Here is a 24,512-nt window from a genome sequence, read left to right on the forward strand (position 1 = left end):
TTTTTGTGAAATACACTTGAAAGTATCTTGTTTGCTACTGCTGAGAGTGTTCTTCCAAGACAGTTGTTGGCATGGTCCTTCCACAATGTAAGTATACCAAGAAGTTCAAATCACTGTACTTTAAGAACTGAAATTCATTAACAATGTTCCTACTTACTCCTCCAGCCAATGTCCCCTTGTTGGTCTTGATTATTACTGCAAACAAGCCCACAACGAGGAGGAACAACGCTGCAACCACAGAGTTGAAAACATCCTGAAACAGGCAGTGGAAGCAAAATATTTATTCGGAAATACAGGCCTGAAGGAGAACGTGGAGAGCTCCCAACACAAAAGGGATGGTTAAAAATGGCTGGATTGCCATGAAAACAGTTACAGCAATACCCGTGTGAGAGGACACTGACGCCCAGTGGTTTGATGGTAAAAAGAGCGTTTATAGTAAAATTTCCTCGTTTTGCCTTTCTTCTGTTGTTTTTGTGTCAAATTTTTGCAACTTGGCTACACCTGATAGACTGAAGCAGCAAATACACGTACAAAAGGGAGGTAAGAGGAGAAGACGTTAGTATTTGAGTGAAAGTGTGTAACCAATTGTGATGTGAAGGTGTTACACAGCGAGACAAACAGTGCCTGTGCCGGGAGGGCTGTTATCAGATCCAGCAGCCATCCAGGAACTGATGGAACAGAACGCTCCGTTAGGAAAAACTGCCTCAACCTCCTCAGAACACTGGGGGTTGCCTTACCTGTACAGAGGTAATCACTGAGCTGGCTGACAACGTCCCCTGGGACAGGTGATCCCTCCTGTTCACATTCAGCAGCCAGGGGCCGCAACAGCCAGGGGACATTGGTACCCACAGCCAGGGGACAGCCAAACACAGAACCAGGGGACATTGGTACCCACAGCCAGGGGACAGCCAAACACAGAGCCAGGGGACAGTGACACCCTCAGCCAGGGACATTGGTACCCACAGCCAGGGGACAGTGACACCCTCAGCCAGGGACATCGGTACCCACAGCCAGGGACATCGGTACCCTCAGCCAGGGGACAGTGACACCCTCAGCCAGGGACATCGGTACCCACAGCCAGGGACATCGGTACCCTCAGCCAGGGGACAGTGACACCCTCAGCCAGGGGACATCGGTACCCTCAGCCAGGGGACATCGGTACTCACGGCCAGAGTCCACCAATACTCACGGCCAGGGGACATCGGTTCTCACAGCCATCAGTATTCACAGCCAGAGCACCCCGGCACTCGGAGCCCACGGGTACTCACAGCCAGCGGCCAGAAGAGGCACCGCATCCGCGCGTCGAGCCTCAGCAGGTAGAGCAGCAGGAACAGGACGGTGATCACCGTCTCCATGCCGGCCAGCGCCGTGTAGGCCTCGTGCGCGCCCGAGGCCACGAAGCAGATGAGGGCGGCCAGCGCCACCAGCTGCGGGACAGGAGGGGACGGGGTCAGCGCCGGGCCGGGCCTCGCTGCGGGCCCCGGGACCGCCCCCGGCCGTACCGTGCGGGCGATCTTCAGCGCGCCCCGCAGCGAGCGGGGGAAGGCCCGGTCCACCTGCAGCCGCGCCATGCCGGCCGCGCGGCCCGGGCGGTGCGCGGCGGGACCGCCGCCCCGGGACGCCGCCTGGAGCCGGGGAGATGCCGGCGCCGATCCCGCAGGTGATACCGGGGCCATTGCCGGCGCTGAACCAGCCCCGCCTCAGAGCGCCGGGGCGGAGGAAGTGATGGCGCGGCGGCGGAAGGGCCGGGGCGGGCCGGAGCCGAGTCCGGTGCTGGTCCGGGCGGCGGCGGGGATGGGCCATGTGGCGGCGGGGCGCGGCCTGGGCCTGGGGCCAGCGGGGCGCGGGCACTGCCGTCGCTACCGGCTGTAAGTGCGGGGCGGAACCGCGGGGACAGGACGGGCGGCCACGCCTGGGCCCGGCTTCGGCTCCGTGCGAGCCCTCGGGATGCGCTGGAGCGGCTCCGGGGGAGCAGGAGTCGGGTCAGATCCGGGAGCAGGGTCAGAGCCTACAGCGCGTCCGGGGGAGCAGGGGAGAGGTCAGAGCCTGCAGTGGGTCAGAGCCTGGAGCGGGGTCAGAGCCTGCAGCGGCTCCGGGGGAGCAGGAGCTGGGTCAGACTGGGCTCTGGCCGGGGGTGACCGTCGGGCCCGTCCCTGCCTTCCTGCCATGCTTGGCTGGGTGAAGGGTCTCGTAAGCTCAGTTTGGCTTGGACAGTTTTTTTACCGCAGTTTTGAGGTGCGTAAGGTGCTTGTTTTGGATCTGCTCTGTAATCCTCACTCTTACCTCGCCGGGCCTGTGAGGCCAGTGGGTGCTGCTCCAACCAGTCTTTCCAAAATAAGTTTTTCCCCTGCGCAAACCCACTGAGGAGCAGCCAATGTAGCAAAAATCTGGTGAAAGTGTGAGCACTCACCGTTGGACTTGGCAGTGTCAGGGACAGTGAAGAACTTCAGCTAAATCTGTGTCAGTCTGTGGCTAATCTGTGCCGCATGTTACCCATGTAACATTGGGTCTGTTACATGACCCAATACTTACCTAAAACCTTGAAGGTTGATAATTTAGAAAATAGTCATATTAAGCCATGGAGAACCTAAAAATGTCTTGGAGAGTCTCGCATTAAGAGGCTCAGTATAACTAAGTTATTAAGACTGCTTTGATTTTAACTGTTGTTTATTTCCATTTTAGATAAGCATCTGATTAAAAAAGATGCTAGAAAGAGAATCGTAAGTATTTACATTTTGTTCAGAAAACAAAGTAAACAGAGCAGCCTCTTTCATTATAATTCCATTATAATTTGAGTGTGTGTATTGGCCACAGCTGTGTCACTGTGTAGTGGTGGGTCTGTGACTGGGTCATACTCTGTGCAAGGCTTTGCTGGTCTAGTTCTGAAAACTGTAACGAAATTGTGAGAAATCTGTGCAAAGGTTATGAGTAATAAAATTGTGAGGGCTTGTGTCAGGACAGGTGGCATTTTGGGTTCAGTGTTGCATGTGTAACCTTGCCATTGCCTTATATAACTTCCCTGGGCTATAAATTATTTTAAGGCAGTCGACAAAAAATTTCTCTTAGTTTATTTTAGTTGTTTAGGTTTGTGAAAATAAAAATGTGACCCCTCTTAAAGTTTAAGCTATCTATATAATGGATGCTGAAATTGTTTCTTCAGCTGGCACTTACTTTGAGTTGTTAGTCAGGTCTCTGAGGTGGGTTGTGGCAGTGAGGAGCAGCAGGTGACCCACAGGAACCCCTGGGAAGGGAGCTGTAAGCAGGGCAGGGGCTGGCTGTGGGGGCAGCAGGGAGGGAAAAGTGGTGGTCTGGGAGAGTCACAACATCCATGAAATAATCCCTTCCCAGTGTACAGAGCTGGCATGTTGGACTGGGCAGGGTGCATTTCTAACACACTGTTCACTGTTATACCACAGTGTGGGTCTCACAGTGACTCTGTTTTTCACCAGATCTGTATCGAGGGCAACATTGCGAGTGGAAAAACAACATGCCTGGATTATTTTGCACAAACTACCAGCATTGAGGTACTGGGTGCACAATTCTTTGTCCTTATTTCTGTCACTGAGCAGCTGCTTGTCTTAGATCCAACATGTCCTTGGGTGAGTGAGGAGGGAGCAGCAGAGGGCTGCTGAGGCACCAACCCAACTTTTTATAGTCAAATTGCAGCAGAGAAATGTAGTTCACATGTGGTATGTACTGGATGCCAAAATACCAGTAAAACCTGTGAATCCGAGTTTGTACCTTTATAAAGTAACAGCAATTCACAGAGTATGGGCATGTTTGGACTTGCCTGTTTGCCATTTCATGTCAGTGAAATCTTAGATGGGTCTGGTAAAAGCAAAGTAAAGAACTATTATGTAAAAATACCTATGCCATGTAACAGAGATCCCAGTGAATAGATGGCTTTTCTTAAAAAAGGAAAATCTGTTAGAACTGTTTCAGGAGATTTCTTAGACTGATCTGGTATTTGATTTTGTGTTGCTTAGAACCAGGCTAGGGGAAGGGTAGGCTTGTTGTATTTTAAACAAAATCAAGGTCAAACCTCAGTGAACAATTGTTTTTAATGCTTTCCCCAACAGACTTGAAAACACATTAGGTAATAAGTTTTAGGAGTCCTCATAGAAATACTGGGTTGCCAGATATTATTTGGTAATTTGACAGGAATTGTCCTTATGAAGTAATTAACTGTTAATCCGAAGGATAACAGACTTTAATTTGCATACCATGCTGCATTTTTAAGTAGCTACTTAAGTTGCCCAGCTGATGAGATTCTCCTAGGCCTTGACTCTACAGTGTTATTGCAGATTTAGACCCTGTTTGAACCAGGCAGGTCTCTTGTGATTTTACCTTTTCAGGGTAGAAGCTTTTCTGATTAATTTTGTAAAAGATTTGAATACATTTTGTTTGTTAGAACACAAAAATAAAATGAAAACGAATGTGGTAGCAGTTTGATCCACTTTCTTTGCTGACAAGCGTTACTTTCTGAGAAACTAATTTGTAAGGGGATGGGCTTGTCATTGAAATGTTAAGTACTCTGCTAAGCTGTTCTTTCCCTTACATGGCACCGATTTTGACTAAAAAAAAAAAAAAAAAAAAAAAAAAAAAAAAAAAAAAAAGGGGGGGGGAAGAGAAATTTTCTCCATGCTTATGAGGTAGTCTAACCACCATTTAAAAATTCTAAGAAGATTATGGATATTGACATTTCTTTCTTTTTAGCAGTGTTCATTATTAACCTTTTATGTTACAGAATTCAGTACTTTTTTTTTTTTTAGTGTGATGATACAAGTCCTGAATACTCTGATTTACTGCACAAGTATTCCTTAAAAGTAATTGTACACTAGTAGGGTCAATAAGTATTTTGAATCTAAGATGTGTTTAACATAGAGTAATTCTTTTTAACCAGGTTTTGAAGGAGCCTTTGACCAAGTGGAGGAATGTTAGAGGTCATAATATCCTGGTAAGTGGCAGAAATTATTTCTGCAGTTACAGTGACTGTTCTTTCAGGAAGACATGTGTGATGGCTTTTTATCAGCCAGCAAAACTGCTACAAAAGGTGTGATCCAAATGTCACACAGCAAAAACTAAAGCTCCACGAAGCAAAAGAGCTTCTACTGTGATTAAGACATGCATGTAATAGAAACATTGCATATAAAATGTGGTTTTGGCAAGGACTGGGTGTCCATTGGGGTGTGAGTTAAAGCAATTCCCAGGAAGGTAAGCCCTGAGTGTGGCAGTTGTTTCCAAATGTGCTTGTGCCTGTTTCCAAGAAGGGAAGAATGTCACTCAAGGTGAGAGGCGGATCCGGTCAGTTACTGTTTGACTGGAGTTCTGTGAACAGCTCTGGTACCCCCAACATAAAAAGACATGGAACTGTTGGAGTGAGTCCAGAGGAGGCCATGGAGGTGCTGAGGGGACTGGAGCACCTCCCCTGTGGAGCCAGGCTGGGAGAGCTGGGACTGCTCAGCCTGGAGAGAAGAAGGTTGTGTGGAGACCCCAGAGCTCCTTCCAGGTCTGAGGGGCTGCAGGGAAACCAGAGAGGGACAATTCCTTAGGAACTGCAGTGACGGGACAAGGGGAAAAGGGAACAAATTGAAAGAGGGGAAGTTTAGGTTGGGTGTATGGAAGAAACTCTTCCTTGGGAGGGTGGGCAGGCCCTGGCACAGGGTGCCCAGAGAAGCTCTGGCTGCCCCTGGATCCCTGGCAGTGTCCAAGGCCAGGTTGGACATTGGGGCTTGGAGCAGTCTGGGACAGTGGAAGGTGTCCCTGCCCACGGCACTGGATGGGCTTTAAGGTCCATTCCAACGCTTTAACACTGTGATGAATCTGTGATCCCGTGGCTGCTGCAAATAAGGAAAATTCAGCCCAGTGAGGCGTTGAGGGCTTCTGTTGTCTTTTGCGTGGCCGAGGCTTCTTGGAACTCTTCCCCCAGGGATGTCCCTGGGTCCCAGCTGCAGCTGCATACTGGCCTTGCTGGGATGCTGGAAGTGGTCCCTGCTGTCAGTCCTGTGCCTGGGGCTCAGCCTCTCTGCAGAAACCCCACGGTGGCTGAGGCAGGGATCTGTGCTCAGGCTCTGCAATCTGCCCTGTGGACACACACCAAACCATACTTGTCCTAACGTGTTAAATACCATCAGTGTTAGCACAGGCCCTCTGGAACAGTAAATAGTCCCTCCTAGGAGTTGCTCATGCCTTTCTGATTGTTAGTAAGGGTGAGGCACGTGTTGCAGGACACCACAACAGCCTTGGAGCACTGGGAAAGTCTGATCTTGGCAGGGAGAAAAGGAGAAGAAGGTCAGACCTGTGGGCTGAAGCTGTGCTGCTGGCTTAAAACTTGTCACCTCAGCCAACAGACACTGAATGATGTTTTATTTTGAGTGAGACCCTTTCTCTGCTGCACAGGATAGATTGTTGTTTGTAAGTTCTGTGTGTGTGTGGAATTGCAGCAGTCAGAAAGTGGAACAGCTACCTGAGAGCTGCTGTGAGGATCCTTTGGGATGAACAGCTGCCTGTGTTAAAGGACACTTTTTCTGAGGCCCAGACCATACTTAGAACCCTGTGTGATTTCTGGATGCACTGGGTGTATTGAGAGTCTGTCAGTGCACAAAAATAGAGTAGTAGACAGGGGTTTTTTTCATTACTTGGTGCTGACTGTTCCATCTGCAGAGTAAATAATTCCTGCTGACTTCAGCTAACCTCCCACTCAGTGTCTGTAGGGACAGGGCCATAATTCTGCATCTCCATTGTGGAGAGCAAATGATCATTTAATTCTTGTCAAACCTGATGTCAGCTGTTTTAGTGCACTTTTTAGAGCAATGCTGCTGTAGGGCAAAAGTTTCCTAATTATCCAACTTCCTGTTGAGCTGTTTGTCCTAACAAATGTCCATCTGTCCTGCTTCCGTCTCTGACCCCAGGGCTTAATGTACCAGGATGCATCGAGGTGGGGGATAACTCTGCAGACCTATGTGCAGCTGACCATGCTGGAGCAGCACACCAGGCCCATGGTAAGGAAACTTCTTTTAATTTTAAGAATAATTAGATGTGGTTATGAGTGCTAAATCCTTTTAACCTTGTATTCAAGAGTTAAGATGCTGCGTGTGTTCATTCTTTGTTCCCGCAGTGAGTAGGGATTTCTGTAGTGCAGACATTGATATGCTCAGTGTGTACTCTGGGGTAAAACCTCTGCCTCCTGCCTGCTCATAACTTCCCCAAACTGATTCTGCTGTTTGGGCACACCTTCTGGAGCTAGGCTTGCACAAATCTCTTTCTCGTTTCATGTCAGTGACTTGTCTGTGATTTCATTCTTTTGAATCTTTGGCAAACACCAAGTAATCTTGTGTTAGAATTCATAGTACTGCTTCGTGCTGTCTAGTACAAATTTAGCCATTACTTCTTCTGTTTATGCAAAGTACTTCCACTACCATTTTCTATTGCTTTTTTGGATGGTTTACATCCTTTTTTTCGTTGTATTTTTTTTTTTTAATATATATTAAATTTCAGGTCCTACCTTCTTATTAAGAGTTCTTCATTCTTTTCTCCTTCAAACACTTTTTGTTACATTCTATGCTGTCTTCCATTCCCTGATTACAAGACCTGGTCTCACATGCCATGCCTATATTTTACTGATTGTTCTTATGTTCTGTTTTCTGAGTTTGTGTCAGAGCAAACTTTTAGCGGTGCCAAATATGGAAGTGGCACATGTACTCATTAGGTTTTTGGAAGAGGTGTTTCTCCAAGACAATAGAAGTCCTGTTCTGTTGGAGGAGTTCATTCAAGAATTCCTGAGGGTTTCCCTGTATTTCAATCTGAGCTTTTTTGCCATTTGAGCCTTGCTGGAGCCATTTTTGTTTCATTAATGTGCAGAAACCTGTGTGAGAAGTTGCTCTGCTGGGCCCAAGAGTGTCAGAGGATCTCCCTGCCTCCAGCATGAAGTGCTGGTGGAACACATGCAGGGCTGGCTGAGGCCAGGGCTCTGTCAGCTGCAGTTAATTCTTTCAAAAGTCCTGTTTCCTTTCTTGAATGTCTGATGTCAGCCCTGTGCTGGGACCCAGCAATGCATGGGATGGAGCAGCAGTTTGGGGAGCAATAGTTCCCATTGTCCTGCAGATCCAAAGTGGATTGCTGCTTTTTTGTACCCTGAATTACCTCCCACTGCTCAGCTGAATGCTTTGACCTGGTGTCTGAATAACAAATTAGAGGATCAGGAATCCTTGTTTGTTTTGTGATTCCCACCCTCTCGGGTAAGTTTGTTTCTCACAAGATCTGAAAATTGTATTTCATAAGTGCCATATGAGTCTGCAAAGAAATAAGTATGAAAATGTACAGGGTCAAGTTTTATGTTGCAGATTTCCCCCATAAGGTTGATGGAGCGATCGATTCACAGTGCAAAACACGTTTTTGTGGAAAACCTGTATCGAAGGTATGAGATGTGGCTTTCTACTTTACTTTCTTGGATTAATTATTTTAAATCTATATCTAATCAAATGATAATTTCTTTGGTAATGTACATTTAAGGGGCCTGTGAAATCTGCCAGTTCTTTGTTGGAGTGGCAGTGTGTTTGGTATGGGCTGTGCTGCCTACTTCCTGTAGAACTCCGGAAAACCATTTTCAGCAGTGCTCCTGAATATTTAGAACTCAGTATTGTTTAGACACCATCTGTTGAAGTTATCTGCTCTCCAGCTGAATACCCAAATCTTGCTTGAAATCAAGCCCATGCTGGACAGGTGAAAAGCCATGAGGATATAAAGAATAAGACTGTAGGAGGGAGAGAACTGTGCAGTGTTATCTAGTCCGGCATCCAGGACTGGCATTTCTTGCAAGCAGGGACTCAAGTCCTGTGCTCTTGCTCAGGATCAGGATTGACAGGATCAAAATAGACTTGGCAGGCTGTGAGTAAAGAAAGAACAATCACCTATTACCTGCCCTAGGTATAACTCACCCATCCCAAGCTAACTGAAACAGTGCAGGAGTCAGGGTTTTGTTTGGTTGTTTGGGATGCTGAACTTTGTCAGGAGTGTCTGTGACAGATGGGTTTTAGTGGGTTTTTCCGTGGCCCTGAGGGACAAACCCAGTTTGTGCCACAAGGTGTCATCCATGCTGCACGAGCACCTCATGCTTTGGGAAGTGGGAGAGACACATTATTCATCCCAGTCCACACACAGTGCAAGCAGCCTAGAATATCCTCCTTTTTAGTTACTGACTTCTTTTTAATGTAGACAGTGGTTTTTTTTTTTTCCCAAAGATTTAGTTGCTGTGAGGCTAAATCTGTTTGTGTCAACTCTGTGAATTAATTTAATAATAATAACAATTTTAAGGGCATCTAAGATGTTTTGTGGCTTCAGCACCTTTCAAATGTTGGAAAAAAGGCATTTGCTTTATTTTGTTACAGCAAGCTAGAAGGCAGCTGATAGTACCAACAGCAAGCCAAAAGGAAAGGATGTGTAAAAGGATTATAAATAAAACAAGGAATAAGTGAGGAATGTGTGAAAATAGCTATTTTGTGACACATTAAGAAATGAGTCAGTCTGGCTGCGTTGGGTGAGTTTTACATGTGTGCATGTGAGTGTGCAGGGTGTGCTGTAGGTGAGCACTGCAGATCACTGTCCCTCTGAATCCATCACTACTTATGTTAGAAAACTCGCTCTGTTCATGTTCACTGTTAGGCAGTGAAAACATGACTTGGTAGGAGTCAAATGTCAGCAAACTTTGGAAATTTAAACCCCATTTGGTGCCTTTTATATTCCCTGTATCTTTATGGATCTTGAGCCAGAGTCCTCCCAGGATTACCCAGGGAAAGCAAAGGTGTGTTGTCTGCAGGGCAGGTCAATGCAGAATTGACTTGGATGTATCTGTCTTTTAGGGTCAGAACAATGGAGCTTTTTCTTATTTCCAGTTCCTTTCAGCCTTCCTGTTTCCCCCATCTATCCTGAAGAAAAATAGCACAGTCAGAGTTTGGCTGATGTAGATCCCTGCTGCCCAGAACTGATGTATCAGGAGAGCAGCAGTGACCAGTGTTATGCCATTTCTGGATGGCAGATCAAGAGGGGAGGTGGTACAAACAGGGATTTTGCTTCTTTCCATACTTAGGGAAATATCTTTATTACTTTTGCTCAGTTTTGCAAGTGATAAAAGCAAGTTGCTAGGGGACTGGTTTAGAGATCTTTGGAATATTTTTCTTCAGTCCAATTTCAAATGGCATAACTGGTCTTAATTACTCAGCTGGAGAGCACAGGAGCCTTCCAACTGTCTCCTTTTTACAATTTTTCTACCGAAGAAGCATTTAGGAAAGGAGTATGGGTTGCGATCACCAGTTTTGAAGAGAGGATACTGTAAAATTAGTAATATTCAACAATCAGAATATGGTAACAAGTGAAAATTTATACACTAATAAAAACATAGTATGTGATGTCCTCAGTAACTCCCTTTTACCTGAGTTGTCTGATACTTTATTATTGTTCTGAGATAATTTTGGGACATTTGTCTCCAACATTCTGTGCTCTGAGTTCAGAGTTCCAGTTAAGCATATTGGATATTTCACTACTCTTTCCACAAATATTTCTTAGAGTGGGAGTAAATTTATTGACACATTGACATTATATTTTTGCTGCCTTTTACTGTGGCTTCTGTAAGGAATTACTGGTGCTGCTCAGTAAATCTAGCCCTTCTGGTGACATGCCCTGGGACAGATTTGAACTAATGCTGATACAGAGAACCTGAGCAATAAATATCATTGAGTACTTTAAAAGAAAAGATTTGGTCTTTGTATTTTATAAACAGTGGTTTATGTGGCCTTCAGTTTGGGTTGGCATAATGTTGGCCTTCTTTTCATAAATGTTGGAGTAAATGGGGAGGGATTCTGGTCAGGTGGGCAAAATGAGAGTTTGGAGTTGATCTCTGCATGCTGCTCAGTGAGTGATGCCTCTTGTCTTTGTTCAGTGGGAAGATGCCAGAGGTGGATTATGCTGTCCTAAGTGAATGGTTTGACTGGATCCAGAACAACACTGATGTTTCAGTTGATTTGATAGGTAACATCTTGATGGGTCTGGAGGGCTGTGTTTGTGGGTGGGTTTCCTTTCTGGGAGAAAAAATAATTCTTGTTTCTTGGCTCATAAATAATCACATTATTCAGTATAAAATTGAACACCATCAGACAGGTTGGGTTTGTTGGTGGTTCATGGGTTGATTCATGGCAGTGCCAAAGGGGAGGTCCAGTGGTGGTACCCAAGCCAGGATTCTTCCCTTCTGTAGTTTGTGAAGTGAGATACTTCTTTGCTTTTAAAGCTGATCCTTGAACATAGCCATTAAAATTTTTGTTCATGCAGTTTATTTGCAGACATCTCCTAAAGTTTGTTATGAGAGGCTAAAGACACGATGCAGGGAAGAGGAAAAAGTCATTCCTCTGGTAAGGAGTTCCTCTGATACGTGTACTTACGAGGAGCTTTGAAAATTGAATGATTCCATTCTAAGTACTGAAATTGTATCCTGAATATATTGCCAAAATGTGGTGCAGCTGTTTCTAGTGAAAACTAAACCCTGAATGTTGAATTTTGATTTATTTAAAAAAAAGGTCTGTCATGCATGCTGACTCTCCCAGGTGCTCTGTGGTAGTAATCAGTGCACTGTAGCTGACTTTAGGTGCAGTATTAATCAACTGCTAATCTTCTCTAACATGTAAAAGTCAATTGCCTTTGTATACCATTGAATGGCACAAAAGCATCCAGGTGAAGCACAGATACCTGGGCTTGCAGGTGCTGAGATTTTCCTGGGCACTTTGTTGTCTGCTCTCACCAGGATGTTTGTGCATGGAAAGTGTCTCTGCTGTAGCTGAAAAGAAGCAACTCATTGAAAATTGTGAGCTTGGGAATCTGCTTTAACTGTGGTGATGGAACAGTGACTTTCTGTGCCAATTTACAGCATGGCCCTTCATGCCACAAGGCTTCTAAAGAAGCCTAACCAGACATAAATGCAGTTCCCTCTGCAGCTCTGGGTGGGTGGCTCAGGAGAAGCAATTGCCAGTGGAAGATCTGTGCAAAGAGCTAAATTTTGGGCCATGGGAAATTTTGCCTTGAGAATAAATCCTCCTGTAATGGATTCGAAGAGCTCTTGTGTTATTTTGCAGCTCTGCTGAAGAGGAGGGGAGCAGTTATGAATGAGCAATGTGAAGTGGTCTCCATGAAGAAAAAAAACAATTGATGGCAGGCAGAAGAGCTTTTAGAGGAAATTGAGTTACGAGAAAGTGAACTGGGAATTTTAGGGAAATGTATTGATGCAGAAAGTGACTCCCATGCATATTCTTTGCAGCCTTGCCCTTTTTGTCCTTACTTTGTTGTACTTTTCTCTGTAAAAATCTTGAACCACATCTTACCTGTGGGAGAGAATCATGGTTGCTTGGTCTTAAAAGGAGCTGAGAGCCCTGTGCTGTAAGCTGTGTCTTTGAGGTCTTCCTGGAGTTAAACTTTGTACTGGGAATTAATTTTTCTCAAAAACCTTCTGATGCTTTTTATTTTTTGTTAGTGGAAGATATGTGTTGCAGGCTTTTATATGTGTCTCTTAACTACATCCCAAATGGATAAAGATTGCAATGTGTGTGTCATCCCTGGGCATTTGTGTTCTCTTTCCTAGGAATATTTAGAAGCTATTCATGAACTCTATGAAGAGTGGCTCATTAAACGTGCACTGTTTGAAGTTTCCTGCCCAGTACTTGTGAGTACTGTTTTAGTTATAACCAATTAGGCATGTGGGGGATTGTGCTTTCCAAATAATAAGAGCATTGTTTAGTGGTAAAAGTAACTAAATCTGCTTTTCTGATAACCTTTGTAGAAGGAGAACCTCAGACAAACGTGATAGCTGTTGGTATATGACATAAAAGTGGGGTCTGCCATCTCTGCAGTGGAATTGAGGGGTTGTTCACTGGGATTGCTTGCAGGATCAGCTGTGTAGCTTTTCAGGGAATGCCAAATTCCCAGCAGAAGGCAGCTTGGGCAGATCCCTAGGAGTATCCCAGTTTGGCTGCACTGGTAGTCCTGTTCAGTTCTGCTCAAAAGAAACCAAGTTCCATGGTGTCAGTTCTTTCCAGTGTTCATCTTCTTCTTTCCAAGGTTATTGGAGCTGACCATGACATGCAGAAAATGATAGAGAAGTATGAAGAAAACCGGGACCAAATACTGAACTTGCCTAACAGACAGCACCATTTATAAAGCCTGTGACTCTTGATCAGAAATCATCTACTGAAGTCTGATTTGGTATTTTTAGTATTTAAATAGCATGATTATTGTTTTAATATTTAAATATAATGGTTATTGTTTTTGCACTGTGCTTTGTAGAATGCTGTGGACTTACAGCTCTGAAATTAGCAGATACCAATCAGGAACAGAATATGTGTTTTTAGGTTTTTCATTGGCTTTACTGTGTCAGTTTTGTTCAGCTAAAATATGGATGTTTCCCTCATTTCCCACTTCACTGCTGCTTCCTAGAAGTAACTTTAATGTCTTTTTTCCCCCGTTTTTGTAATTTGAAATAAATGGTTTATTACAACACCCCTCTGAGAGAGGGTACCTGAGGCTTCTCTGAATAACCCCCTTGTGGTGAATGGGGTGAAACAACCCCAAATGGCCAGGGTGTGTACGAGGGAGGTTTGTTTATGACTGAGCCATCAGCCCGGCCCTGGTGCCCAGCAGATCATCCTGAGGGTGAGCACAGGGCAGGGCCGGGATAACCCGAGGATAACCAGGGATCAGCCCCAGCCAGGCTGGGTTTAGGAGGGGCAGGCCCAGCTGATCTCCCCCAGCCCATTGCCCCGCCTGGTGGGTGAGGGAGAGGCTGGGGATGTGCCTCCCTGGAATTCAGCATTGCCTTTGAGCCCCTCTCTTGCGGCATCTCCTGGAGAAGCTGCAGCCCCAGCTTGGCCAGGGCCATCCTTGGCTGGGATGGGAACTGATGGCTGAGCCCAGAGAGATGGGAATGGGATCCCCCTGGGATCCATGCTGGCAGCAGTCCTTTTGAACACTTCACTGATGTCTGGAAGAGGGCACCGAGTTTGCCCTCAGCTAACTGGGGTGACACCCTTTGTGTGGGAATGGGATCTGGAGGGCAGACAGGCCCTGCTGGGGGCCCTGGCCAGGCTGGGGGATGTGCCAAGGGCACTGCCATGAGGTCCATTGGGTCCAGGGCCAGGTCCTGCACCTCAGCCACAATGACCCCCTGCAGCCCCAGGGGAACATCTGGATGTGGCACTCAGTGCCCTGGGCTGGTGACAGTGGTTGGTTACAGGCTGGACTCAGTGACCTCTGAGGTATTTTCCAACCTCAGTGATTCTGTGATTTTCAAACCATTGAATTGCAGTAGAAAGGAGGGGTGCAGCTCTTCGAGTTCAAGTACAAAAATACCACAAAGTATGGAAGGCAAGGGTAAGAGTAGGCAATGGAAAGATCTTTCAGCAACGAGGCTGGATTGTTGGAATTTTGATGTCCATGGTCAGATTAACGTTCAGTCTTGATCCCTGGGGGTAGTACCCACCAAAACAAGGGTTCAGCGGGTTGCAGACATTCCATTTAGCACAGAACAGCTGTATCCCTCCCCAGGGAAATGATTCCTCTGTCAGCTCTAACACCGAGGGCCATGCAGAGCCTTTGGCAGGAGTCAGGGGCATTCTGAGGCCTGGGTGGTCCCTCTGCCCCTCTGGCTCTTGCCCACTCGTGCTCCTGTGCTCTGTGGGCACCATGGACCTGAGCAGGAAACTGGCTCCAGGAAAGTGCTGCCCTACCCTGTGCTCCTCTGTTCCCCTTTCCAGGCACATCCTGAGTGGCCATCAGGCACCTGAGGCACAGGCATTGACTCCTTCCTGCCCAGGCATTACACTCTTCATACCAGAGGTGGGACATTCATTATTTTACTACTGGAAGAAGCAAATGTATTGCACTGGGTTAGTAAAGTAGCTTTGTTAAACAGATCTTACCAGTTTGAAATGCTGTTTTGCTCTAATCCTGTCCAAATTAATTAACTTCATTCAATTCAGGAAGTTCTTCCTGCTCTACAGGACATCACAATACAGCTTAGTTCTGAAGAGAACTGTGCACTGGTAGTCCCACTGAATTCAGTGCAAAAAATTTAAAACTCCCTCAAAACACAGGTTTTGTAAGTGATTGCAGGATGGCCCTGAGGGTTTTTTTTCAGCTAGCTTTTCATAGAGAGCTAATTTTGTGTTCATGAGATCTTCTGTCCTGCTGTGGCTGCACTGAGGAATAGTGAAAATACAGGGTGCATGGGACTGTTATTCTTTTCAAATGTTTCTAAAACAATCCTATAATTAATTGATTTCTTAACTGGTTTGCATTCTTTAACTTCTTTTTGTAAAGAAAAACACAAGGTTTTTTTGGGTTTATATCACGATCAGTTTATTATGACCTGTATGTACTTGGACAGTAGAGAAAACCAGTGGGAGGTTCATTTCTGGACTTGTTAAAGGAAGTGCTGAGTTGCCCTTCACTCGTGCTTTACCCTCTGGGTGTTGCCTGCAAGGGAATCCTTTCAGTGCAGCACTCAGACTGCTCTCACATTGATTTTCTGGGTAATTTTAGGGGAATGATCCCAGAAGTACAGAATGTATTTTTCCCCTACTGGTTCTGGTTGGTTTAGCTGGAACAAGCAAAGCTTCACAAGCACTTTGATGACTTTGTACAGACATTTGTCAGGCACTTAGTGCAGGATAGAAACATTCACTTATGTGGCTTTTCAACAATATCTGATGGTGCTGCTTTTGGACATCACTGCTCTTGTAGGCTTGTGGTTTGCCTAAAACCCACTGCACTGAAGGAATCATACTCAGTCAAGAACTGAAGCTCCTGTCCTGTTATTCTCATCTATTTCTTTTCCAAATCACTGCAACTTAATAACAGTAAGTGCACTGAGAGAGCATTTCCTAGTGAAGTACTAAAGCCTGTGATCTCAGGAATGCCATTCTGCTGCTCTGTTGTAAATCTTCAGAATTTGAGCTTAAAAGTAAGATTTTGTGTGTTAAGTAATTTATCTTACTTATTGCAGCATCTTTGCAGGGGGATACCAGATATTCTCAATACCTGCTGTTAAACTTTCTAAACTTCTTCTCTAAGAGTCCAAAAGAAAGATTTCTTTGGAAATGGTTCTATACAATCAAAGCTCAGTCATCTGCAGTTTGTTCTTAATTATAATTTCACTGTGGATGTACATTTTGCACAGCACAGAAAATGTCACTTAATAGTTTAGTACAGAGAATGTTAGAGCCCAAAGGGTGCCACTGTTACTTGTCAGGACACAGCCCTGTGAACACTTTTTGTCTTTAACACCCATTTCTCACAACGCCCCCAGAGCTGAAGGCAGTCCTGTCCCCTGGTGTTATCTTGGGCAAAGTTTCTCCCACACTGCTGCAATCAGGGGATGACAGAATTTCAACCATTAGCTGTTCAAAAAGCAAATCTTTATATTTTAGTTTCTGAGGTTTTTCTAGTCTAATCCATGTGTGCTCCTCTGAATTTTTTCAGGGATGAAAGTCAATTATAAACAATTCACACAAAATTAATTTCACCTAATATTTTAACTGTACATGAAAGGCATTTTTTAGCATTCAAAACTGAGCTCCATATTAGCCAGTGTGAAGAAAATTAACTCTACCCCAGCCCAAACTAGCACACATTTCAGTGCTACTGAAAAAGCTACTTAAAGCAGTATTAAAGTGTCTTTCTTGGTAACAAGTGCATCACAGAATCTCAGAATTTTTAAGGTTGAAGGGACCTCTGGAGGTGACCCAGTCCAAGCCCTGCCCAGGCAGGGTCACCTGGAGCAGGTGACACAGGAGTGTGTCCAGGCAGGTTTGGAATGCCCCAGAGAGGGACTCCACAGCCTCCCTGGGCATCTGCTCCAGGGCTCTGCCCCCTCCAGGAAAAGAAGTTCTTCCTCGTGTTGAGATGAAACTTTCCGTGTTTTAGTTTATGGCCATTGCTCCTTGTTCTGCTGCTGGGCACCACCCTCTGACACCACTTGGAGAGATTTGTACAAAGAAGCACTGGAGATTGACACAACAGCAGTGTGCTTTCCTAAATGACTTCAGAGCTGTGTGTGACACAGGCTGTCAGTGCTGGGACCCCAGCTTCCAGATAATCCAACACTCCTGAGCTTTCCACACAGCCCTCTCACCTGCAGGATATCCCTGATCCTGCCTCTGCTGCTTACTGGGATCCTTCTCTGAGCAGATTGTTTTCCTGCCACTAAAATGGCAAAGAATGAGATCTTTTCCCCTTCATTTTAGTGAGGACAACTGGCCTGCAGAAAAATTTTGTCAACTTCTGGTGCAAAATTAAGTGTCAAGAGCAGGGGCAAGGGAAATGGCAGCCACAGCTGGACCTCTCTGCTGGTGGCAGTGAACAGTTACAATGTTCAAGGCTTCTCTTGGAAATTGTGGTGGTGGCCACAAAATACTTTGGTAGCAAATGGAGGCAGATATAAAACCTGTAACATAGGTCAATGCCTCTACAAAACCAAGTGTTCACAGAGCTGTTTCCCTCTTTAAAGCTAAAGGAATGTTATCAAACTTTCTAAACCTGTTTTCAGCTGAAGTCAGGAGGAAGATTAGCTCAGACAGCTTCAAAGGAATGCAGATAATTAACAGGAGTACACTCCAGTATGGCATTTCTAAAGCTGGGCCTTCCAGTTTAGAAGAATTTACCTTGTACTGGACGAGTATTCCAGGAATAGGTTTGTGAAGGGAAAATGAATAGTAGGATGCCCAGCTGAAAAAACCTGTCTGGCATTAAGAAGAGCCAGAAGGAATCTGACTGATAAATTAAATGGATTTAAATTTATAGAAGTCTGCCTACCCTTTATAAAAGTGACCATTCAGGTTTCCTTGTGAAAGGAACCATTAAGAATTTGTGTAACTCCTGCTATTTACTGTCTGAAAGCAGTGATGTGGTTTGAGGTTTTTTTAGAACTGTTTTGACAAAGCCAATCATGTCCCTGACAACAGGATCAAGGCCACAGGTGAGAGGACAATCCCCCCAGGTATTACAAATAAAGCACTCAGACTCAGGTGTGATGGCACAGCACTGCCTGGTCAGTTCTGTCAATGATGACATAAGGCTCCTGGGTGTCAGTCTCTGGGGAATTACAGTTCTCCAGCTTCCCTTCCCTACCTCCAGCAGAGTCACCTGCAGGCTGCCCCAGGCTCTTCCTGCCCCCGTGTGAGGGCCGCAGGTCAATGCTTTGCGGGGGGATGTAGGTGAGGTTGGGGGGCTCCCTGACATGCCTGAAGCACTCAGAAGCTGGGTGTGCCTTAGCAGGATCCATGAACAGTCTCTTGATGTCAGAACTAGTAGTGGAATTCTCTGTGAGCCCAGCAGAACAGCACAGACCCGAAGGTGGCTCAGTGTGTGATGCTGCTCTCCTGTGCAGCTCAGCATCAGTCAGGTATGCATGTTTTATTTGGGAGCAATTAAATTCTCCAACGTGCCTGTCACTTGTTCCTGCATAGCTCACTGCCTCAGGCTGCCCAGTTTCCTCTACTGGATACGTAAGTTCTTCCTGAGCATCCTTGATTTGTAATTCTGTGAAGGTTAATGACAGCCCACAAACATCCTTTTCCCTGTGGATGCTGCAGTTTTGGGCAGAGGCAAAGTCCTTGTAGGGCAGAGACTTCAGCTCAGTGGGTTCATCACTAGGGGCTGGGTCTATGCAATTTATGGCATCACTAATTTCTGCTTCAATTGATCCTTCTGGGACTCCTGGAGCTTCAAACTCCAAGGTGATTTTGCTGTCATAGCAGCTGTCAGCAAACATGGCAAAGGCTGGGGGGCCGCTAGCTCCTGGTGATAGTGGCCCCGGCGCATGCGCAGCTGACTCTGCCCCTGCCAGGGCACATTCCCCACCCAGCCTGTCTCTTGGATCCTTCTCCAGAGCCTTTGGAGACAGACTCTCACTGAAGATGGGTGTTTGTCCGATGACAATGTCACTGTATTTGATCAGGAAGTCCTCGCTGTCTGAGCTCTTGCCCGGGAGGTGTTTGGTGTTGATGCCTTGCCTTCGGTGCTCCTGGAGGCTGCTGGGGGATGTGGCAGCCACTGACTGAGCCCCATCCCCTTTGATCCCAGCAGCCTCAAAGGACGCAGCACAGGCAGCTGAGCACTCCTGCTGGGGAGCAAGGCACACAGGTGTCTCACTGGTCCCTTCATTTCCCAGACCTTCCATGTCTCCTCTCTGGGGTGTCTGATCCTCCTCATCCTCCTCTCCTCGCTGCTGATGTGTTTGAGTTCCCTTCTGCAGGCTTTTCTCCAAATTGCCATGTTTCTCCTCATTTGTCATCTCGAGGATGGCTTCACACTCGATTCTTGCCAGGAATAGCTCAAATGCAGTCTGCTTTGTTTCCTCATTGTTTCTCTTTTTGACAAGTGAAAACTCTGTTGCTGTAGTTGCTACATAGCCTATTTTCTCTAGGACTGCTTTCACAATATCCTCTGGGAGCACTGGCTTGATGTAATAGACAAAATTCCCGGTGAAGGTCTGGAACAGAATGCAACATGGAAAAGCTGGTGAACGCTGGGGGAGTGGGTGCAGGGAAATGTGAGAGTTGATTTCCTAAAGATCAAAATTATTCAAAACATGCTATACAGCTTTCAAAAAACTGTGTTCTAGAAGTCTAAGTTTTGAATTGCAGTGAGTGAGGCTTTTCTAACAGCACTATTTTGGCAGCCTCTTGAGCATTGTAGCTTTGCTACAGCACATCAGTTTCAGTGAAGCTGTGCCAGTTTAAACCTGCTGGGATCTTGGCTAAAAGTACCAGTATCCAAAAAAGGAAGAGAGTAAGGATATCATTTTAGTCAAACTAGAGAAGCTCAGAAACAAACCTTATCTATTTGATTGTCCCTAAGCTTTTTAAACAAACAAAGGTTCATAGAATGAATTACTGAGGTCTTTTCCTAAACTCATTGTGAATCACATTTCTGAGCTGTTGACATTTTGTTTTCCCATGGTTCAGACTCCTGCTGTGAACCTTACTACGCTTGAATTAATTGCCGTATTTTGAAAGCATCTTTTTGAAGAGAGACTAGTCTAACAGAAATATTGTCCAAACAACTCTCTTTGCACAAGCTGTCTGCAAAACACCAATAAAATACCACTGCTGTGCAACAACTTCAAAATCTGTTCAATGTTTGCTTGGTTTTAGAGCTACCCCAGGCATGAGGCCCAGTTTGTAACCTGGAAGTAGTTTTTGGTTTTGTCTGAAGCCCTTTGACAGGAGAGACTATTCTGAGCTGGGCATGACCAACTCCTGGCAAGTCAGAACAGAGCAGGGGTGGGAATGCAAAGTCAGGATTTCCAGGACTGGGGTACCTTGTTTTCAGGCTGCCCAGCTTGGGCCAGACCAAGGCTGACCCCTGAGCATCAGTGTCACAAGCAGAAGGTTCAGGAAAACAAAACTGACTCCCAGAATGGCCACAGTATAATTCTCAGATAAATCTGTCAACAGTGCCCTGCACTCCTCACCTTCTGTCCCTCCTGGAGGGGAGGCAGCTGCAGGCACTGCAGGGACATCATAGCAGGTGAGAGGCAGGACATGGGAAATACTATTCCATGTATTGCAGTAGCTTTTAATCAAACCTCTATGTGCATAAGGTACTGGTTGTTTTCCAACTTGTGCCTTGCAGTAAAATTATTTCAGGTCTGCAGCAGGCTGTCTTACACTTTGGTTTACCCACAGTGGTCTTCAAAGTTTAATTTTAATGCAGCCTAGGATTCTTGTGTTAGGAAAAGCTGAACCCAGTAAGTGTAGACCTGACTATCTTATGCTTTGCCCTGTTTCAGGGAGATGAATGAGAAGAACAGGGATTTACAGCTGTTTGAGAATCCACAGGTGAGACCTAAGTGCAGGAAGACACAAAGAAATGGCTTTTCCTCATCAGCATCTGTTGCCAAAGCAAGGGCAATAAGTTTGCATTTGGGTGTTTGGGGAGTGTGTTTAGATTTGGGATATGTGAAGATGACTGTGGCTTTTGGGCAATGAAACGTGTTCAGTGCTGCTGGGGAATCTGGGACCAGAGAGCCCCTAGCCCACCTGGCTTTGGCCAAGCCACTGGAGATGGCCACTGCTAAAACCATCCCTGCTTACAGGCATATTTTGGTTAGAGCTCAGTGTGATGAAAGGCAAAGCCTTTGAGAGTAGCTTTAACCTTCTCTGCTGTCTCACCACAACGAGACGCTCCGTTCCCAACCCCCGGAGCTGCTCAGCACTCCCAGCCCCAGCGACGACAAGGCCTGTGAAGGCCAATGAACACCTCTGAGTAGCCCTGCACCGTGCTAGGCACCCTGCCCTGTGCAGGATGTGCTCCTGACCCCGCTCCCCGTCCCGAGCAGGATGTGCCCCGGCCTCACTCTACCTCCCAGTGCCGCAGCCAAGCCCCGGCGAGGGGAAGCGGCCCCGTAGGCCCGGGGCGGGCGGCAGTGCCGTACCTTGAGGGAGCGGATCTCCCGGCGCCAGGGGCACAGCAGGAGGTTGACGCAGAGCAGCTCCAGCAGCTCCAGCGCCCTGAGCATGTCGCGCAGGGCGCGGCCGCCCCGCGCCCGGCGACAGCGCTCGGCCACGCCGCGCATGTCCAGGGCCCCGCGGCGCCCCGGGCCCAGCAGCCGCCGCGCCTGGGCCTTGAGCGCGGGGTCGGCGCAGGCCGCGAGCTGTCCCTGCGCCGCGCGGGCCGCCAGGTGCGACACGTACGCCTTCAGCAGCGCCGGCTCCGCCATGGCGCCAGGCCCGCCCCGCGCCCCCACCCCGCGCCGCCATTGGTCGGCACTGCCCGCGCGCGGGGCGGCCATTGGTGCTCCTTCCTGTCAGTCAGGATGAGGGGCGGAGCCCCACGAACCGAAAGTGAAAGGCGGGAGGGTCGGGAGGGCTCGGGCTGCGCGCGGGGCTTGTCGCGACGTGTCGCGACAGGGGCGCCGGGGCGAGCTGAGGGCGCGCATGGGATGTCCCGGGGTGTCCCGGCATGTCTCGGGGCGTCCGTGGCTCCCGAGTGCGCAGGGCAAATTCTCACAGCACAGGGCGATGTTTCTGTACTTTAACCTGGTTTGCACAAAGCAGGAGCTGCTGGTGAATCACCTAAAGCTCCCTGATCATCAAAAGTTTGCACTTTTTGTACTTTTTAATAGAGGTATCAGCATTCATTGGTCACAAATGGTATAACTTTTGTATTGATTAGTACTCAGAGCCCTCTTTGCTGGTTAAGTCTCTTGTGCTGATCGGCCCTCAGCGGTGACGGTCCCTGCTCTGGGCTCTGGGTCCATTCACTGGCAGTAGGTGATCCCTGAGCTGGTCACTGCTGGAACTCTCTTTTCCCCAGGTACTGCTCACATCGCTCCTGCTGGCTCCTGGCCAAACAGCCCATTCCTTCTGGGGCTGTCTTCCCTTTCAAAAAGTCAGCCAGGCACACAGCATTTACACTGCCCCATTAGTGCCTGGAGACCCCCCGCCCCCCCCCCCCCTCCCCGAGACAAGGTGTGATCCCTGGGCCTGTTCTGTTCCTCCTGCTGGAAACAGCCTCTGGATCCCTGGGAGAGGGCTGGGTAACAGCTGGAAGAGGTTTGTGTCTGCTGTGGGGCTGACAAGTGTCCTGCTGTGGGGTTATGTGGAGGTTGGATCCAGCAGATGGAAAACACATCTGTGATCCAGGTGCTTTTCTAACCTTGATTTTTGGCATCTGAATTTTCAAGTCACCCCCTGTGGCCACCATGATGTTGTGCACCTGTGTGACCTCAAAAATTGATACATATTCTCTCATGTGATGATTATTATTTTAATTCACAGAAGTCTGTGGTCATAATTTCACGTAGAAATTATTTCTGTAGTTTAATGAGGGGGATAATTTGTCAGACCACTTAGATGTGGTTTCCATTCAAGGAATATATTTTTACTCAACTTGCTGTGCTAAAATATGATCTGTTTGAGTATTTCTGGGATGACTGGCCTATTATTTCCTGTTTTTTCATCTTTTTCCTTGATGATACATTTCCATTTTCAGTGTCTTGACTTAGTAATTGATTCTGCCCTTCTTGAGCTTGGACACTGACTTGTCCCCCAGAGCAGGAGGGATCTGACTGCTCCAGTGCTTGTTCCTGTGGCCTCTGACAAATGTAAAATCCAAATGTAAGTGACTGAAACACAGTGTTGCATCCTCAGCAGTTGCTCAGTCATGGCGGTCCCAGAGATGTAAAATAAAAAGCACATAAGCAAACCCAAATACTTGTGTGTTCTTTACTAAAGTTCTGTACAAGATCAGTGTACTAAAAACTGAAGCAGAAGAGATGACTACAGAAATACAGGGTTGTTCTCATGTAGCAAGAAATAGCGCGTCTAATTTTCTTTCTGATTTTACTCTTGTAATAAACCAAAGGCGTGTGTTAAGCCTGTGTTTAGCATGGGTATTAGAATTATGCAAGGGTTTAGGGTAATATCTGATAGCAGAAGATGAATTTCTCAATAGCAAAATCACTTTGCCAGCTTTGCTGAGATTTATCCAAAATCTGCAATATTTTCAAGAAATGAAAGCATGTTCTTACTGCATCATTACAAGGAATTTCAACACTTGTAGTAGTAGCATTGGAAGCTGTTGGAGCAGTTTCAGAGCTGTAAACTTCTCTCTGTACTGTTTTACAGCTAATTTTTTTCTTTCTAGTGATGTCAGTTTGCATTTATAAGCTACTCCCCCTCCACAGCTTTGTTGGATATCACTCAGTTAAAAAGATTAACAAGAGCAGAAAATGCTAAACCACATCTGCAAGTGATGGTGGTAAGATATCACAGAAGGCAGCACACTCTGCCTTCAATTCATAGTTTGTTTTTAAATTACGTATGTTGTTAATGAATCACGTAACTCAGGTATTCAGTGGTAACTTAGAAAAATGTAGAAACACAGTGTGGATGTGGATGTTTTGGTTGGCTCCCATATCCGTGTGACAGAGCAGCTGGGATTATTTGGATTATTCTGTGATAACAGGATGACAGGATTTTATGGAGTGGTCCACACCACAAGAGGGAGCAGGCAGACGTGTGTAAGAAATGATGCTAAACCCAGAGCACAGTGCCAGGGACACTTCACTGTTACTGAAGGAAGGAAGAAAGAAAGACTTGGATTAATTTTCTACAATTTTACCAATGCATTGCTAACATGAGGTATTATGTAAATCTCCCGTTCTCATCAGAAGTCAGCTTGCTTTGTAAACCACAGATACAGAGTTGGTGGAAGGGCAGGAAATCCCAGGTAAAAAGATTAAAAGCCAAACCAAAGGGTTTCCCACCATGCAGAGAAACTGAGCATCAGTAGCAAAACAGGAACTTGTCTGCCACGTGTGAAAAGCCCTCTGTGCCTGTCTGCAGAGCAGCCTTCAGCTTGGTCATGTTACTTGGAAGAGCCTCACTTTCAGGGGACAAAAATCCCATTTCCCTTCTAATCTGGGTTCATTGGATTCCCCCTGGCCGTCCCCAGTAGCAGCCCGAAGGAAGCAG

At 46.5% G+C, this 24,512-nt stretch overlaps 2 protein-coding genes across 5 annotated transcripts; one reads left to right on the forward strand and one right to left on the reverse strand.

Moving 5' to 3' along the window:
- The first annotated feature begins 1,554 nt into the window (after positions 1–1,554).
- On the forward strand, positions 1,555–13,542 carry TK2 (thymidine kinase 2). Of its 4 annotated transcripts, none has more exons than XM_083870300.1 (10): positions 1,555–1,660; positions 2,683–2,720; positions 3,450–3,524; positions 4,904–4,957; positions 6,912–7,001; positions 8,343–8,416; positions 10,934–11,022; positions 11,320–11,399; positions 12,620–12,700; positions 13,096–13,542. In XM_083870300.1, exons 1-10 carry the CDS (start codon positions 1,570–1,572, stop codon positions 13,192–13,194), a joined length of 771 nt encoding a protein of 256 aa, XP_083726426.1. In that variant the 5' UTR covers positions 1,555–1,569; the 3' UTR covers positions 13,195–13,542. The 4 variants fall into 4 exon arrangements, with proteins under 4 accessions (XP_083726426.1, XP_083726428.1, XP_083726429.1 ...); XM_083870302.1 differs by lacking the exon at positions 1,555–1,660 and adding an exon at positions 1,777–1,868; XM_083870301.1 differs by lacking the exon at positions 1,555–1,660 and adding an exon at positions 1,931–2,038.
- A 1,664-nt stretch (positions 13,543–15,206) lies between these two features.
- On the reverse strand, positions 15,207–21,835 carry LOC310914035 (uncharacterized protein). The gene is made up of 2 exons (XM_083869934.1): positions 21,470–21,835; positions 15,207–19,522 (listed from the first exon to the last, which is right to left on the reverse strand). Exons 1-2 carry the CDS (start codon positions 21,824–21,826, stop codon positions 18,053–18,055), a joined length of 1,827 nt encoding a protein of 608 aa, XP_083726060.1. The 5' UTR covers positions 21,827–21,835; the 3' UTR covers positions 15,207–18,052.
- Positions 21,836–24,512: the final 2,677 nt, after the last annotated feature.

This window comes from Zosterops lateralis, assembly GCF_965231275.1.
Source record: "Zosterops lateralis genome assembly, chromosome: 12".
Classification (NCBI taxonomy): Eukaryota; Metazoa; Chordata; class Aves; order Passeriformes; family Zosteropidae; genus Zosterops; species Zosterops lateralis.